Source organism: Vidua chalybeata, chromosome 4, assembly GCF_026979565.1.
Source record: "Vidua chalybeata isolate OUT-0048 chromosome 4, bVidCha1 merged haplotype, whole genome shotgun sequence".
Lineage (NCBI taxonomy): Eukaryota > Metazoa > Chordata > Aves > Passeriformes > Viduidae > Vidua > Vidua chalybeata.
Window position 1 is genome coordinate 54,356,768 of NC_071533.1, and position 17,505 is coordinate 54,374,272.

The 17,505-nt window shown below is 37.3% G+C and overlaps 1 protein-coding gene across 2 annotated transcripts in view; it reads right to left on the reverse strand.

The window, feature by feature from the left end:
* Nucleotides 1-17,129, reverse strand: part of TBC1D19 (TBC1 domain family member 19) — a 50,941-nt gene extending 33,812 nt beyond the window's left edge. The window contains exons 1-4 of one of the 2 annotated variants that reach the window (XM_053941414.1): nucleotides 16,938-17,124; nucleotides 7,089-7,161; nucleotides 6,268-6,313; nucleotides 4,434-4,509 (exon numbers count right to left, since the gene is read on the reverse strand). In XM_053941414.1, coding sequence (XP_053797389.1) covers nucleotides 4,434-4,509; nucleotides 6,268-6,313; nucleotides 7,089-7,161; nucleotides 16,938-17,036 — 294 coding nt within the window. In that variant the 5' untranslated portion in view covers nucleotides 17,037-17,124. Of the gene's footprint in view, nucleotides 1-4,433; nucleotides 4,510-6,267; nucleotides 6,314-7,088; nucleotides 7,162-16,937 lie in introns of both variants that reach the window. The other variant, XM_053941415.1, reaches the window with a different exon arrangement.
* Between the last annotated feature and the right edge of the window lie 376 nt (nucleotides 17,130-17,505).

Genomic DNA, 17,505 nt, shown 5'->3' on the forward strand with positions numbered 1-17,505 from the left:
AGAGCATGAAGATTACTGGACCATACAGGATAAGGAAGTGAAAATGGAGAATACACAGGTAGTAGCGGCAAAAAACAAAGTTAAAGTATTTTTTTGCAAAAGCGAGATTAGATGATCAGATGGCCTGGCCTCCTGTCCAGCCAAACCCTAAGTGTCCACTGTTGTCTCCCTGAGGAGATTATTCCAATGGCCAATTGTTCCCTATGTGAAAAATTTTCCTCTTCTGTCCAATCAGAATCTCCCCAGGAGTAACTTGTACTCTTTACTTCTAATCTTTTCCATGTGACTCTTTGTAAAAAGGAGTCTCCATTTTCTCTGTAGCCACCCTTTAAATACTAGAACAAGATCTCCCCTAAGCCTCCAGTTCTCAAGGCTGAACAAACCTAGCTCTCTCAGCCTTTCCTCACATGTCAGGCTTCCCAGTTCTTTGAACACCTCTGTGTCCCCTTCTCCTTGTAGACCCTCTCCAGTCTGTCCACATCCTTTACTGTACAGTGGGGACCACAACTGAACACAGTACTCCAGATGTGACCTGACAAGTGTTATTTTATCTCTGCTGATGATGCCCACATTGATGCAACCCAGCATCCTGTTGCCTTTCTTTGATTCAGCAGCACACTGTCCAGTTATATGGAGCTTGCTGTTCACCAGGTCCTTCAGGTTCATTTCCTTCAGGCTGCTTCCCAGCCACGTAGATCCAAGGCTGTGCTGCACTCTGGATTATGTTTTCCCACGTGCCAGACCTTACAATTGTGCTTTTACATCTTAGGTCTCTTATTAGCCCACTCTTCCAGCACATGCAAGTTTTTCTGCACAGTGACTCTCCCTTCTGATGCATCCACCTCTCCACTTGGTTTGGTACCATTGGCACCATCACTTCATGATACCATCAAAGGGAGGACAGGTGGAGGGGGCATAGGGAGGGGAAAAGCAAAGATATGTGTAAAGATATGAAAGCTACAAAAGAAGAAGAGACAGATTGCAGCTTTGCAAGACCAAGAACCATCTAATTCCAAAGAGCAATGGAGGTCAACACACTTGGTGTGACTTACAATTGCCACACCGGACATCAATCCACTTACTACATGGGGGAAGCAACATGTTGGTAATGAACCACTTATACACAGTCATAAACTGTGACATAATTCATCTTTCAAGACCCAGTAAAAGATATTCAAATAAATGCAAAAAATACAAAAGCAAAGTGAGGGTTATACAGCCTTTCCAAGCAAGATACCGTGCCCTCTCTCCAGGACAGCAGGTACCTGAAGTGAGCAGAAACAGAATGCACTGTTCTTGACTGAAATAAAAGGCAGAGGGAGAGCTCATAAACTCATTTTATCAATGGGAACAATACATTTAACAAGATGATTCCTCTAGTCTTAGGAAGAAATTCAACACTAAGAAAATACACTATTAGTATTGCTATGGTTACAATTATTCAGTAGAATAGCTGAAACTGAGGAAGGTAGTAGTGCAATTTGGAAACAATTTCATAACATCACAGAATGGTTTCCAAGACTAAAGAACCCACCTGAAGGGAGGGAGAAGGATTATTAACAAGGGCATGTAGTAATAGGACAAGGGGGAATGGATTTAAACTGAAATGATACATTTACATGAGATATGGGGAAGAAATTCTTTATTGTGAGGGTGGTGAGACATTGAACAGGTTACCCAGAGATGTTGTGGATGCCCCATGCCTGAAAGTGTTCAAGGACAGGCTGGGTGGGGCTCTGAGCAACCTGATCCAGTGGGAGGTATCCTTGCAAGGGAAGGCAGAAACCAGATCTTTAAGGTCCCTTCCAACCCCAACCATTCTATCATCCTATGACATAAAGCATTACACTCATTGCATTAATGCTCTATCCTTCTCTAGAAACCTGGGGTTTTTTGAGGTAGGAAAAGAAAGCAATATAAAAACTTCAGTCTGCCATTTATGAGAAAACAGAACTAATGTGAAGAAAAAAAGGGTTAATTATGAACATTTTAATACCTACTCTAGAAAAAAATACTAATATCTCTTTAATCACTGATTCAAAGTCATTCCAGTAACTATCAGAGATGGTTTTCTGGGAGTAGTACCCTTATTTCCAGAATTTTGAAGTAGAACAAAATTAATTAAGATGGAAAAGGATAAAGAAATTGTCAACAGACTTAAAACAATGGAAACAGCATCTTAAATGGTGACTGTATCTAACAAAAATAGAATATGACAAATATGACTTACATGCAGAACATTTTTATATGGGGACATATTTTGATGATAGCACCAAAGTATTTTTTTAACTGCTGTGATGCTAAATGAAAATAAAGTAAAAAAAAATCTACCTACAAATAAAAAAACCCAGTCTTTACTGTCAAAACATTAGATTTTCAATACCTGTGGAAGTAAATCGTTATGTTTTCACTTTTATCTCTCTCCCAAAAGGTATTAGCAACCTGTACACTTGTATTTTAGCTATTTCCAATTATTTTAAACAAACAAAATCATTGAAACTGACTTTGTAAGCTTTTTACACTGTTTATTCATCTTTAATCAAAAAGAATAACAAAACAAAAACTAGTTGTGATCCAATTGCTCTGATGATGCTTGTTTTCTTACAGGCCCATTATCTAGAGTGATGTGTGTAATCTTGAAAATCAAACATTTGCATGTATCTCAGCAGTTTTAGAAAAGATGTTTAGAAAGTTAGTTCTCTAACTGTGCATTTATTACTGTTTCACAACTACCATAATTTACCAGTATTTCTCTATGGAAAGGATTCACAAGGCTTTATCAAAGAGCTGGATTTCAAGAAAGGGTTTGAAAGAGCATCATACTAGTTTGGCTGGGATGGAGTTATCTTTCTTCATAGTAGTTGGTAAGGTGCTTTCTTTTGGATTTGTGACCAAAAGGGTGTTGATAAAACACCAGTGTTTCAGCTGTTGCTGAGAAGTGCATACATGGCTTCAAGGTCTTCTCTAATGCTTCCCCAATGGCAAGGAGGCTGGGAGTGCACAAGAAATTGGGAGGAGACAGAGCTAGGACAACTGACCCCCAGTGAGCAATGGGATATTCCAGACCATACAACATCACGTTCCAAATAAAGAAGCTGGGACAAAAGTTGCCTAGTGATGGAAAGTAATTAATGTAATTCCTGTTTTGCTTTGTTGGCATGTGTGTCTTTTCCTTTCCCAATTAAACTGTCTTAGTAACACAATTTCTCACTTTTGCCCTTTTGATTCTTTCCTGTTTCACTGGGGGAAAGTGAGTGAGTTGCTGAGCTGCCTACCAGGATTAACCCAGCTGGAGGACATGGGTGACTAATACTCTTTGAAATAGGGAATCAAATTTTGAAACCAGCAAAGACAGGACTTCTGCTCATTTTTAAACTACTGGAATGAAAGGCCTTTCTACATACAGCTAAAAACACTGCAAGTATTACATACACTTCTGTAAAATAATAACCCATGAAACTGGTTCAGACAAACATGCATATGGATATATGTCTGTGGTTTTTGCATTAATAAGCTAGTAAGAGTGGTTCTTTTCAGGCAGCAAATTGTGGCATTACACTTCACACCACACAAGAAAAATTGATTAAAGCAATCTTTAGCCCCAGATTCTAAAGACTGAAAGCCAGGACAGAGAGATAAGACTTAGGGGAATAAACAACAGTATGATTGTAAAGGTAACACAATTTGTTGAGTATTTTGTAAAAGAATACTGCAATGTATTTCTAGGCACAGCGGAGTTAAATACACCTCTATCCCTATCTCAGAGATTTTTGTTAGATTATATTCTTGAAGCTTGTTTTTTTTTTTTTTCTTAAATTTTTATGTGGATTTTTTTTATTTCAGTGGCATATATTGGCAAAAAAATTAAACAAACAAGCAAAAGTATTTTTTCCTAACACCAAAAATCCTCATCTAATCTTTACAGTCCAGTTTCTCTTATTCTCCTTCAATATGCCTTAAGGTCCTTAGCTCTATATTTTTCATCTTCCTTTCACATTTTTAAATACTAAATACATGTCTTCTTTCTGAAGATCTCACTATCTCTGCAGCCTGTTATCTTTCATCATGAAACTGCCTGTGCCCTTTCAAAAAAATGGTTTTGTAACCCTAAGGAAATGACCTATAGCTACCCTTTTTTTCTTCTCAATGAAACCAAATTCTCTTCTTTGACATAGTCACATCATTTCTATTCTATATTTTGCACCTACCTGCCACTATATCCTGCTTCCTTCGTGGCTGGAGAATTACTTGAGCATTTTCTGTATTTATGTAAAATGTCACATATACAATATTACTATTAACTTTGATGCAATTACAAATCTGTGCTTTTCCTAAGGTATAAAACCTAGAAACACAGTAACATTCTACAGAGTAAATCTCAAAATAGTCTAATTAAAGCTCAGATATGAACGGTAAAATCGATAACCACCAACCTGTGCTTTCCTCATATAGGCTAAAGGTTCTTTAATATGTTCAGGCGGTGCTGCAGGATGACAGGGCGAAGGAAACCTTAAGAAGAAAATATGGTAAACTTTAAATATTCTGATGTTTTATTTTGCTTAATTAATCCCGTATTTGTAAACCTAAATATAACTACTTTTATGAGAGTTCTAGCAAAACCACAACTGCATGTTGAAAAAAACTGAGTATTATTTTCAGAAGCATTTTTTCCTCATCCATTCTATGGATATAAATAAGATAACAATATGCAAGAATTAGTAACATTCCAACATGAGTTCTTCTTGTATTAAAAATAATGCTCACTTATAATTTCACATAGTTATAAAATAATTATATTAACAAATCAGGTATTTTAAAAGTGTATTCTCTTCACATCATGTAATCTTTATGATTCCCTGGAACTTTCCCTCTCCAAGTCATCACATTTTTTCAAGGGACATTATATTTTTTTTGAGGGTCTCCTTTTAAAAATCAGTAGTGAACATGTACATATCCAAAGTAATTAGAAGTTTAAGTGAGGTATTGACTTAAGCAAAGTTGAATATCCACTCATAAATTGCATTAAGACAAAATATAAAAGCTGGAACAAAAATTAAAAACTAAACCAAAACACTAATTTATCTTTCAGTATTGTAGGTTATTTCCAATGAGTTTTTGCCAAACATTACATCCAGCTTAATTTTAAGTGTCTCAAATGTCTTTCAGGAAACTAAAATTTATGCATAGCTTCTCCAATAGTTAGCCCGAATTTTCATTTGTTTGAATGCATTCAATCAGTTCCTATCATATGTTTTTGGGAAACCCTCCCCAAATTTCTTCCCATTTTTAACAGATAAGATCATTCCTGTACTTGCGGCAAATTTGTTATGGAGTATTCTGTCCCAATGTGTAAAACAGAATCAATATCAACAGATTTCAGAAATGCTGTTTCTTGCCTTTTCCACAATGCTCATGAAATCATGGTGTTCATAGTTAATTTCACTTTTCAAGGGCAAATTTTGTTATTTTGCTTCTTATTTCCATGCATTAGCCCTAGAGACAGGTAAATATTTTTCCCTGAACAGATATAATGAAGATGAATCCTCACTAACAGACAGAAGCATTTTGCTGAATTAAGTCCCTCATAATATTAATATACATTCTGCTAAACTGGTAACTCTAACAAGCTTATTTAAATTAGCACAAATAGATTTGCATATCCATTTCTTATTTTATAGTTGCATTTATTGCTATATCTGTTATGAAATTTATCTTTCCACTGTGCCAGAATGCAAAGAAAAATTATGCTTCCCAGAAGTCCAATCTGAAATTTGCTGAACAATAGTAAAAAGGAAGCTTGACTGATTTGACTGTTTATAACCATATCCCAAGCATGATGAACACTGACCTGAGAAACCTAGAGATCCAAATCTTAAAGATTTTTTTAAAATAATTAATACAAAAAATATGTGCAATGTTGTGATAAATACCTCAATTAAAACTCATTTGCAGCAACTACCTCATTTACATAAGAATTATATTATGACCCTTGATACATTCAGGAGTAAAGCCAAAAGGAAAATACTAAAGTAACTACAAAATGTGGTGATACTTATTTCATTTATTCTTTAAAATGCACTTGAATCCAGTATTTTCACTAGGATGAAAAATAAATAATGGCACGTTAAAAACAGAAACTAACCAGGTACCCTTGCTAAGACAGATATTGCAGATTATAGTAACACACCATACACCTCTATAAACAAATGGATCAAAAGTAAATCATGTGAGTAGAACTCATTAAGTGAAAATACTAAATAAACTCACACATTAAGTTCACTATACACAGCATTCTGAAGCTTCTTTTCCCAACCTGTTAAAATAAAAAAAAAAACAACCAGAGGACAACTTTAGGAATTAATACTAATGGAACATCAATCAGAGGTTGCTTTGCAGTCACTGGAGTTTTATGTCTGGTCTCAGTTCATGTCTACCCACCAGAGAGACAAGAGGAGACAAAGAAACCTTAATCTAATTCAGATAGGAAAAGTGCAAGTTGAAACCTCTATAGAGACCGAATATCCTTTATTTCCATCTGCTGTTCAAATAATTACAATATAGTTTTGGTTAAAAAATTTACATTCTATTTCTTAAATCCATCATTTTATTAAACCAACAATTAATGTTAACAGAAGCAGTGTTCCTGATGATCATAAATCTAAGATCATTTATCATAAAATCCTCACATTGTGGTAACATAGCCTACAACTCTCAGTGCAAATTGGGAATTTAACTAAAGGTAAAATTTTCAAGAGTATCTCCATGGAAGTTAATTTCCATTTTCAGAAGTGACTGAACTCTCGTTTCACTCAGAACTTTCAAAAAATCACTAGTATCTTATAAAATTATAAAAGCAGTTTGCATGGTTTATTTTTCAAAATGCAAATGGAATCCAACAACACTTTCCCTTTTCAATTTTCTTTATCTGATTTAATAATCTGGAATCACTGAATGTCTGCTTCTGGCTACTGTCAGTGACAAGACACTAAGCTCCACAAACTACTGTTTTCATCACTTATATCACATATGTTCTTACATACATCTACCTCCTCAGTGGTAGATGTATATATCAGTGAAGTATTACAAACCTGATGTCTTCAGAAAATCCTTAATATCCTCTTTCAGAGATTCCAGCTTAATTTCTGGTTTGTGTAGGCTAACCTAATATAAAAAATAAATAATTAAGCATCAAGAACTAAAGTGAAATTACATTATTCAAGTTATGAAGTAAGTAATGAACATGCTTAAGGTTACATCCGGAGCAAAGTCCTTCCTCGAGCAATGGCTATAGCAGTCAAAAACATCAGTTAACTTTTTTCTCACTCAGTGTCTTTGCCTTTTTCATCAATGCTAAAAGGTGTGGGGAAGAAGAGAGAAAAAAGGAGTAGAATATGCAATGAATGCATATAAACATACATGTTTAATAATCTGAGCAAAGAACCCCCATACTTAGCCCAAATGCTAGACTATACACATTACGGAATTGGTCATAAGGTACACATGGAAAAAACTAGAAGCTAATCCCTGTATTTCAGCTGAAAAAATTAAAACTGGAAATATTCCATAATTTTTCACTTAACCTCTCACAGTTCACCTCTTTCAGGTAAGAAATACCATCTTCAAACCAAAAAAAAAAAAAACTGACTGCATCAAACATTCTCCACTGCAGCTGTAACTAGTGGGTATATATGACCTCTTACAATGAAATGCGCTCAACACACTAACCAGCACTAACCCGCTTTACAACAAACCATGACACAACCATACAGATGGTGCTGCACATCTTTTAGCAACAGCTACAGCATCTCCTTCTTCTACAGCTGGACCAAGAGGAGAAAATGAATAAATCTCAAAGGTCCAAAAGGACAACAAGCCGAAACTCAGAAGTTTCTGTGAAGTGCCTTCTAAGAAATATTTTCCTAAGCATGGTACATGGCAATAGCTGATTGACATCAGATAATAAAGCTAAAGGTTTAGAAAAAAAAAAAAAAAAAAGCAATGCTGCATGCTAACTTGAAAATAACACCAGAAGATCTGTGTGTCCACAGCCATGACAGCTCCAGGCATATGTTAGAAGCATATGGCCATATCATCTACATAGAAATGTGAGATATCTCTTACCAAAAGCTACTCAACAATATGCTGTAGGCATATCAGCTACTGATTCTATTGCAGCAAACTTTCCTGCTGCAAGAGTTTTAATTATTAGTTAATTAAAAATAATCTTTCACCAACTTACGTAGTTTTCCAGCCATAACAGCACCGCTGACAGCACAGCATGCTTTAAGTCCATGGCACACAACTAAAACTCCAAAATCCTATACTTTGCCTTACAATTTATACATAGAAAAGGGTGCTTCTGCACTGGAAAAGTTGGTCTAGGTGAATTCATAATGCAGAATTTTAAGAAAACCTTTCCATTTTCCTCACATGAAAAGAGCAATGGACAAGAATGGAGAGAATGACACCATCAGCATTTCTGTTCTTACTTCATGTCCCCTTGCCATTACAGGTAAGGAAGGCATTTATATTTGGTTTACTGACTGCAATAGCAAAGAGAATATTTCTCAGCATGCTTCTAAGAAAGAAAGGTCATCATAAGCACAGACCAGAAGGTGTGGTGAGTTGCATAACTCTCATGCCAAATGACAAACACGTATTCCATCCAGCACAATGGTAAAAGCTGGCAAAGGATGGTTACTAATGTCTGGGAAACAAAGATTTTTATGTGAGTTCTTGGGCAGCTCACAAAATACCCTTTTAAGGAAAAACCTCAAGGAGTATTTTATGAAGAATTCCTTCTGAAGCTACTGTGATGAAAAGTCCTATGTCCTTTTTGGACATTTGTCAGGCTGAGGGTTTTCTCTGCTGCAAGGCAGTGTTTTTGTGTGTTTCCAGTAGAAATTTTAAATAAAGTAACACACATCAACAGGGCAGGTTTTGCCATTCTGCTCCTCAGAAGTTTTTGTGCACCTATTTTGTAAATGTTCAGCTTTGTCTTTGAGTTAAATACGTCTGGTATGCTTTTTAGATATGCAAAAAAATCCCCTCACAAATACAACTCATTGACAGATGATAAATCACACACACACACAAAAAAAAGAAAGCTCCTGTACAATCTGCTATAAAATGGGTTAATTATCTTGACACTGAAAACAGTACAAGAAATGATGGAGGTGCAATCAGAACAGTATTTTAATTCTCTGTTCACACACCTGTGAGCTCTTGGCTTATTAAGGAATATTTGACACTCCTATTGACAACAGCAGGAGTTTTTTTGGAGATTCCTGGAAATTCTGGAAATTGATACAGCATATCGCATTAGAAGGCATTAAGTAGTCCACAGACTACTTACCATTTTCCCTGTCAGGCCAAAAGAACAACAGAGGTCTTTCTTTTAAACTGCTGTTCCTAACAGAGCCTGTTCCCTACCTGCAGAATATAAAATCCAGTGACTCTCCTGTATGCAGCAGAAAGGAAATAGGACAGCACATTGGGGAAAATTTTCTCCAAGGTTTACATTAGTGCACCAACCTGCACGGGTTACCTTCACCTCTTCATGCCCATGTATTCAGTCAAGTCTTATTAATTATTCCTAGCCCTGCTGTAGCCAGTGTTCTTAGGCTAGTCTTTGACTTATCAAAACATCTTTAGCACTTTTCTTGTGTCCTTTTTCTTCTCTTTACTGAAAAAAGCTCTACTGAGACACATTTTCACATAAGAAATGTGAAAATTCCCACACACCCCCCCCCAAATTATGGGGGCACTTTTGTCTCCACTTTTACCAATTCAGAGTTCAGTTGCAAAAGCCTCCTCCCACTTACACGCTCCCTTTTGTTTACTTGTGTACTACAATCAACACATTCCTAAGTGCTAAGCAGAACAAGAGAGCCACAGAAACTGTTAGGGACTCACTGCCTGCTGGATTGCTGATCAGTTTTCAAATCAGAAATTAGATACTTGAGAATGTGGCAAACAGTTCAGCTGGCAGCTGCAGCAACCTCTAACACAGACCACATTGTATCTCCATATAACACAAAAAGGGAAAATACTCATTTTGGTAAGTGAAAGGAACTCTCTTCAGAACTGTTTTGCTGTAACTTAACAGTATGGTACCTCTTTAGAATTCATATGGGTGTTTATGGGAACTAAATTGAGGAATCAAGGGGACTTAGCAGAGCTGATGTTCCAAAATTACTAGTCCAGGTCTCCCACATAATCTTGTTTTTCCTATGGATTAACTGATCTAACTTATTTCTGTGTTGTATCACGTTGGAAAACACATTTAGGTATTTGTATTTTAGGTAGGGTTGGTTTGTTTTAAACTTCTTGGAACAACATATTGACTAAGTATCATTTGCATTTTCATTCCCTGTGATTTTTTGGTAGAATAAAAAATATGTTGACAAAATTTTATTTATATAAAAAAAGCATTACTACAACTTTACATAGATAAAAATGCCAGCCTAAGATTTATTGGGAGAAAACCCCACATTGATGAGATTTGTACTCATGAACTGAATTAATTCCGTGCATGATCAAAAAACAGCAAACACCCAGGTAGAACTACCAATTTCAACACACACATCTTGATGAAAGGGTATCTTACTGCTATAAGAAAAATACTATCTGTTACTATAAGGAGACTATAACATGCAGGGTAATAGAGAGTGAGCAATATAGGAGAACAATCCATGAAAGCAAAGGGTGACAGCTAGAACAGGGAAAAATATTCAGAGGCTGAGTCAGGGCAATATAGAGCCCTGAAAGGAAATAGGGATGAAATTCAAACCTTTCAGCAAGAAATAACAAATCATCTTTAATAAATGTTAATGCCTAACAGCTTTTCCCTGTAAAACTTGCATTGTGCATGATCTTATGGATAGGGCACCGAGGTCCAGGTGTGGGATATGTGTGTTCCTCTACAGTTTTGGTCAGCTTCCTGTGAATTAAGACACATCTGTCCCTTCCACACTCCTTCATAAAACAAGCTATCATTACAGCATTTCTTGACACCCCCCATTCTTCAGCTGTACAGAACAGTAGGGTAGTTTGGGGACCTTTAAAATTTTGCCAAATTTGCCGGTGCCTAAGGTGCCACTAACAATCTTGCGTGCAAATCTTTGATTTTGGCAAGGTATCCTGCTGAGATCTGGGCAAGTCACCATCAGAAGTGATACTCTAAATGTACTCTCTCTGTACCTGGATGCCAAGATGGAAGAAAATTCAGACACTCAACACTGATGTGACTGAAAAGAAGCAAAAGGATAGCACAACAGTAAAATAATAAAATTGGTGGAAATAGGAAAGTGATTCATAGAGGAACTGACCACAGAGCTCAACCTATTTGCAAACTAACATCTAAATATGAAAGTGGCATTCAGTGATCATGACTGGAACAGCATTGATCATGCAAGAGATGATCCACTAATCACAGCACTCAAAGAAGTAAAGGAAAATAACTAGAGGACCAGCAACATACTACTAAGAGGAGGCTTGACAGAACAAAGTGTTCCAGCGTAACTCCTGTGTTAAACTATTTCTTTTCTCAACAAGAATAAACACTGCAGAGAAGTGATCCAACTATACTGAAATGTGGAATCGCATCAGGTGAACACATATTTTTATCCTGTTGCAAACAGTTCTGCAAATAACTTTACACAATCCTAATATTTTTACAGGCTATCAGCCATAAATTCTCTTCAAAGCCTTTTTTGTTTATATAAACATGTAGATAAACATGTACCCTCTCAAAGCATTTATTACTGTTCAGTATGTTTTTGCACAAGTGCACAATGTTTTTTGGTTTTATTGCTATTATTTCCCAAATTACAATAAAACAGAATCCCCAAATATATCCCATCTTTAGAAAAAGTAAATTCAATGAAAGCTAATAAATATTCACCATTCCTTACGTACTTCATTGTACCATAACTGGACTTTATCAGGACCAAGCTGACTTGGTAAAAACCACTTAAAGCACAACCACAACAATTTCAACACAAACACTCACTAAAAACTTAAACCCCTTCAACTTTAAGGGAGAGATTTTAGTTTTGGTTATACATTTCTGTAATAGAAAGAAGAATCATTCTGAGCCTAACTAAACAAATTTCAGTAAGTGTGAAACACTGATTTACAGTGACAATTTTCCAACCCTTCTACATTTCTAAATGAACAACAATAAGGGAAGAAGTATTGTGAACTTTCTTATACAAGTAAAAAAAACCTAGGAGATACAGAGAGCTGTAATCAGCCTCATATGGAAGTAAACAGCTTCAACTGTTATGCTGTGGTACAAGATATAAGGATATATTTTAATGATGTAATTTGAATGTTTAATAAATTTTCTAGGTTTTGAATATAAAATCAGTGCTGAAAATAAAATACACACACAAGGCAAAAACCAGAATCCACATTTCTAAAAAAGTACTACTCTGCCAGTCAAGCTTGCATTGCTTCTGAACTCCATCATCTGATCAATACACACTCAACTGCACTGAATTTAGATTTCACTGTAATGCAAATATTACCACTGAGCCACTTAAAACAAAGGCACAAGCTCTATCAGCAGGCACAGTAAATCCTTTGCCAAATACAATGCATGAAAATGAACCATTAATTATCCATGATGACTCATGAGACTACATTTGTTTGCTGATTTTTATTAAATAAATGCTACATTGCACAGAAACATTCTCCTTCTTAATTTGATCTTTTATATAAGTTGAGATTGGTATCAATTTATTTTTTTTTTTTTAACTGGCAAAAAATATCATGAAAATAATATGCTGAGACATCTTGCAAACCATTCACTCCACATAAATTTTTTGAAGCTTATTTACCTACACTTTCTTTAGAAGCACAGCCAGGTTCCTACTCCAGCTCCTATTCTCCTAGCACTCCCAAAGCAAGTCCCCTCAATACTGTCTTTAAACCCTTCTGGTTCTATCACAGGTCTGCTCAAAGAATGGTGGCAGACTCCCCTCCTCTGGACAGTGTTTCTGACCATGACATCTCCTGTCCACCCTTCTTCGTACCTTCAGGCACCTCTACCAATGTTCTCTCACTCCCAAACCTAATTGCTACAGTGAGGTGGGATGGAGCATCAGGCTTGATTTGTACACTTACATTACCCCTTTTAGCCTACTGTAACAGCCCTTATCATGCTTTTTCACAAGTTCCCCTCAGGTTGTCCCACTCCAGTCATACCTACAAGAAAAATCTGAGAACATTTATGCAGACAATGCCGGGGGGAACTCCTTGCACTGGGAGTCTTTCTTATCCCATTTAAAACATAATTTAGAACCTTTATCTTTCATTTAGAACCTTTCATTTTATTGTCACCTCCTGTTGTAGAAAAGTTCTTTAGGAATAAACTGCTGAAGCTTTTGTTCGTTGGTTGGTTTTGTTGGTTTTTTTTATGACTTTATTATTTGCCCCTGGTCACTAGAGGTTCTGGGCAACTCTGAGTTAGACTGATGTCTATTAGAGGTTTGCATGGGACAAAAATTAAGATTGATTAATCTTAACTGATTAATAAAGCTCAACTCCCTTCAAAGATTATGAAAAATGAAGTTTCTGAATTGGCTGCAAATGAAACTGTGCTAAAAAGGTAGCACTTTTTCCATGTCTTTGAACAGTTTCACACAATAAAATCTGTGTTAACTGACACAGATTTTCCCTAAAGCAGAATTTTAGCAAAATTTCACAAAATAATTTTTTTAAAAACTGCATTTTGTACTGGAGATCTCTAATCTCTACCTTAAAAAATCTACAATTCAAAAAGCGAAGAGAAAAATTAAGATAAAAACAAGCAAATTTGATTACAAACTTGTACAGCAAAGTTGTGCCCACAAAATGAGGTCTCTCCTCTGCTACCTCACTAATGCCAGCAGCAATTCTACCTGTTGAAAAGTTAATATTTTGGCTCTTTGTCATTGTTACTCTTTTCATTCAAACACATTACAAACTATGTTCAGAAGAAATTCCAAAGCAAGTGATTGGCACATTAACACTCTTACCCACATCAATCTCTCTTATTAACTGCAGTAATATATCAATATATCAAAACTCAACCTACAAAAATCAACCTAACATTTATTTATTTATTCATTCATCACTTACATGACACTACTTCTACTTCAATCCTCGGGATAAAAATGTGATTATCTTAGTATCCCCAGAGGTCAAGCTGTGACAGCAAATCATTTGATGCCCATGCCAAAGTTATTTCAAAGGGACTGTGTATCACAGCCCTTGACACTAGCTCAGGCTCCCAGTGACAGCCAAGTAAAGCACTGGCTTGATCAGTTCATAACCACAGGGCTACTCTATCACTGCTCACAAATAATGTCTGGATACTGTGTTTTCCCCAAAATTCTATTAACTCATCAATGAAACTGTACATTCTGAGTTATCCTTCCTAGCAAATAAAAGAAGAGACAAATTTACAAAACATAGCTTTTCTAATAGCTAAAATACTGTTTGTGACACTACATGTCTCTCGAAATTTCAGGGATTATTATAATGGACCCTAAGATCCATTTTGACTGTAATGTTTTCAGAGACAGTAAATATTTTTGAGGAACAAATATCAACATCATTTTCTACACTAAGAGATTAAGAATACTTGTGAAGTATAGCTGCAGTAAAAATACCCAAAACAAAAGTAAGTTTCACTCCGATGCAGTGATTCCAAAGACTTCTCAAAATACAGTTTGCATCTCCCAAAAAATCACAACTTGTGCAGACTGAGCATTGTTAACCAGCAGACAAAAAACTCCATCACATCCTACCAATAAACTGGAGTTCAGAAGTGATGCACAGCCACAGCTAAGATCTCCTATTTGACAGTGCAGCAGTCAAATAGGAGATTTGACTCCAGCAGTACCCCACGTAATGGGAGGAATATCAAGCATTAGCTTAATACAGAGTGAAGCAAAATTCAGAAACTTTCAGAATTCTGTACAGCTGCTCAGGGATGGGCAGCAGACCAGCCACTGACTGAGGGGCCCTTGCAACTGCACGGTATAGCACTAACGTGACTGTCCAAGCTTTATAAACAAAACAAGTCTTCTGTACATGAAAGAACATAAATGTGTGCAAGGTCAATTAAAAAAAACTCCTCTATCAAGAACACACAGATTCCTGGCAAACACAGTGTACATTTGGCCCTACTAATTTAAACTACAGTCTCCAAGAGATAATTCATTCGATTGAGAAATCCCATTGCTGATGTATCTATAAACTTTCAGATCACTACACCAAACTATAGCTCTGATTTAACCTGCTATTATAAACCCTTCAAACACAACTCTAAGAATCAGCTTGAATATTTGTTGCCCTTTTTTTTTTCTTTCCCCTTAGGACTTCATATGACTAGAATGATCATGACCTATACGAACACTTTTTTTCCTTCTCCCAGAAATCTGTAAAACAGTACTCTGCAAAGTCATCATAGCAGATAGATTCTCGTGTCCAGCAGGGATTTAGGCACCTCACTGCCCTTTCAGACTCCAAACACCACCTTGGGAGGGCACTGCTCACGTTCTCAGTGTCCACCCAAACAAAACAGCTCCACAAAACAGTCATCCTCCACCTTCTAAACACCCAGCCAAGTCCTGAGGACACCAAGCTTCCTCTTGTCTCAAAAAACCCATGCAAAGTAGCAAGTGACTGTGAAATCAGGCCCTGCCAGAGACAGGGATAAAAGAATCCTGTTGAAGGGAGTGCATTCAGGATTGTTAGAAACAGGTAAAGAGTGGTTAGAACAGAGCCCTGTTCACCACCCGTTCTTCATGTCAGGTTTTTTAGGATACTCAATTTCCCAACATTTAGCAGAACCCAGCCTCTACACTCCTTCACAATTCCAGCTCCCTCCAAGTCATGTACATTGGCTTATTCAAATAATTAGAAAGCCCTGTCAACAGAAGCGAGGCAGACACACATTTATAAAAGCATTCAGAGACCAAATCAGTACATTTAAATACAAAACAAACAAAAGACAGGCAGTGCGACAGTGATGTCACACTGGGGACATTCAGGCTTCAGGGACATTCAAAGAGAAAAATCATGTTTCATTTAAAAACGCAACAAAACTAATGGACAAATAATGGACATGGTATCCTAAAAAAAAAAAAAAAAAAAACCAAAAAAAAAAAAAAAAACCCAAAAAAACCAACAAAAAAAACCCCCAAAAATAACCCCCAAAAAACCCCCAACCTGTATAATTTTAAGCAGTATTTGAAAAAAAAAAAAAAAACCAAAAGCACAAGATTTTATAAAATCCAATCCAAAATATTTCAGTAATGCACAATATTTGTTACAGCACCATGACTAGGTTATTACGATCCTGAAGTTGACGCAATTTCAATCTGAAACATCCTGAATTAAATTCAGCTGAAATATGAAAATCTGGCTCCAAGTGCAGATAAGTTATTAAATATTAAAAAAAAAAAAAAAAAAAAGCAAAACTGTTATCCCAGCTACTAAAATTTACTTGCATGCGTATTTTTTTTCATTTATTTTCACTTCCTTTCACCAAATCCTCATTTTCTCAGGGACACTAGGGGAGCGGGGGAGGGTGGGTGGAATTTAAAGCTCTCCAAATTAAAGATTAAAAAAGCAATTCGCTTCAGGACCTATATTTGAAGCAGTGACATTTCAGGCGGATAGTCTTCATATTGACTGCGAAATCCATGGGTCCCAAAGGGAAACACAATAAACAACGGCTCTCGAAACCAAACACGCCGCTCTCCGGCCCCGCCGCGGAAGGAGAGGAGCGGGACAAGGAGGAAAAGAGGAGCGGCCGCGGGGCGCCGGACCCCTGCCCGCGAGGAGGCCGCGGGGCCGGGGGCGGCCGGGAACAAAGCGCCGGGGAGGGGCAGCGCGGACGGGAGGCGTGCGTGGGGGCAGAGCGGCAGGTCAGGGCTCACCCGGGCCTGTCGCTCCAGCTGGGAGTGGAGGCTGGAGCCCTGCAGGCGCTGCACGACCCTGGCGATGGTGAGGGACAGCCCGCGGTCCGGGTCCAGCATCGCGGCCCCTGCGCGGCCGGGCCGCCTTCGCCGCCGCACCGCCGCGTTACCCGGCAACGGCGGCAGCGGCGCCGGCCTGCGGCTGCGTCCGGCCGGGAAGCGGCGCCGCCCTGAAAGGTTCCGCGGCGCCGCCCCGCCCTGAAGGGGAAGGAAGCGCCCGAGGGCCGTGGGCGCTCCTGGGCGGAAGGAACGACACAAGTCAGAGGGTCCCCAAACAACCAGAAAGTTTTATTAGAAAATTACTGGGAATTTTAATGCCGTGAACTCCTATATAAGCACAGAAAGATAGAAAGAAAAGAAAAAGACAAAAAGAAAGACAGAAAGAGAAAGAAAGAAAGAAAGAAAGAAAGAAGAAAGAAAGAAAGAAAGAAAGAAGAAAGAAAGAAAGAAAGAAAGAAAGAAAGAAAGAAAGAAGAGAAAGAAAGAAAGAAAAGAAAGAAAGAAAGAAAGAAAGAAAGAAAGAAAGAAA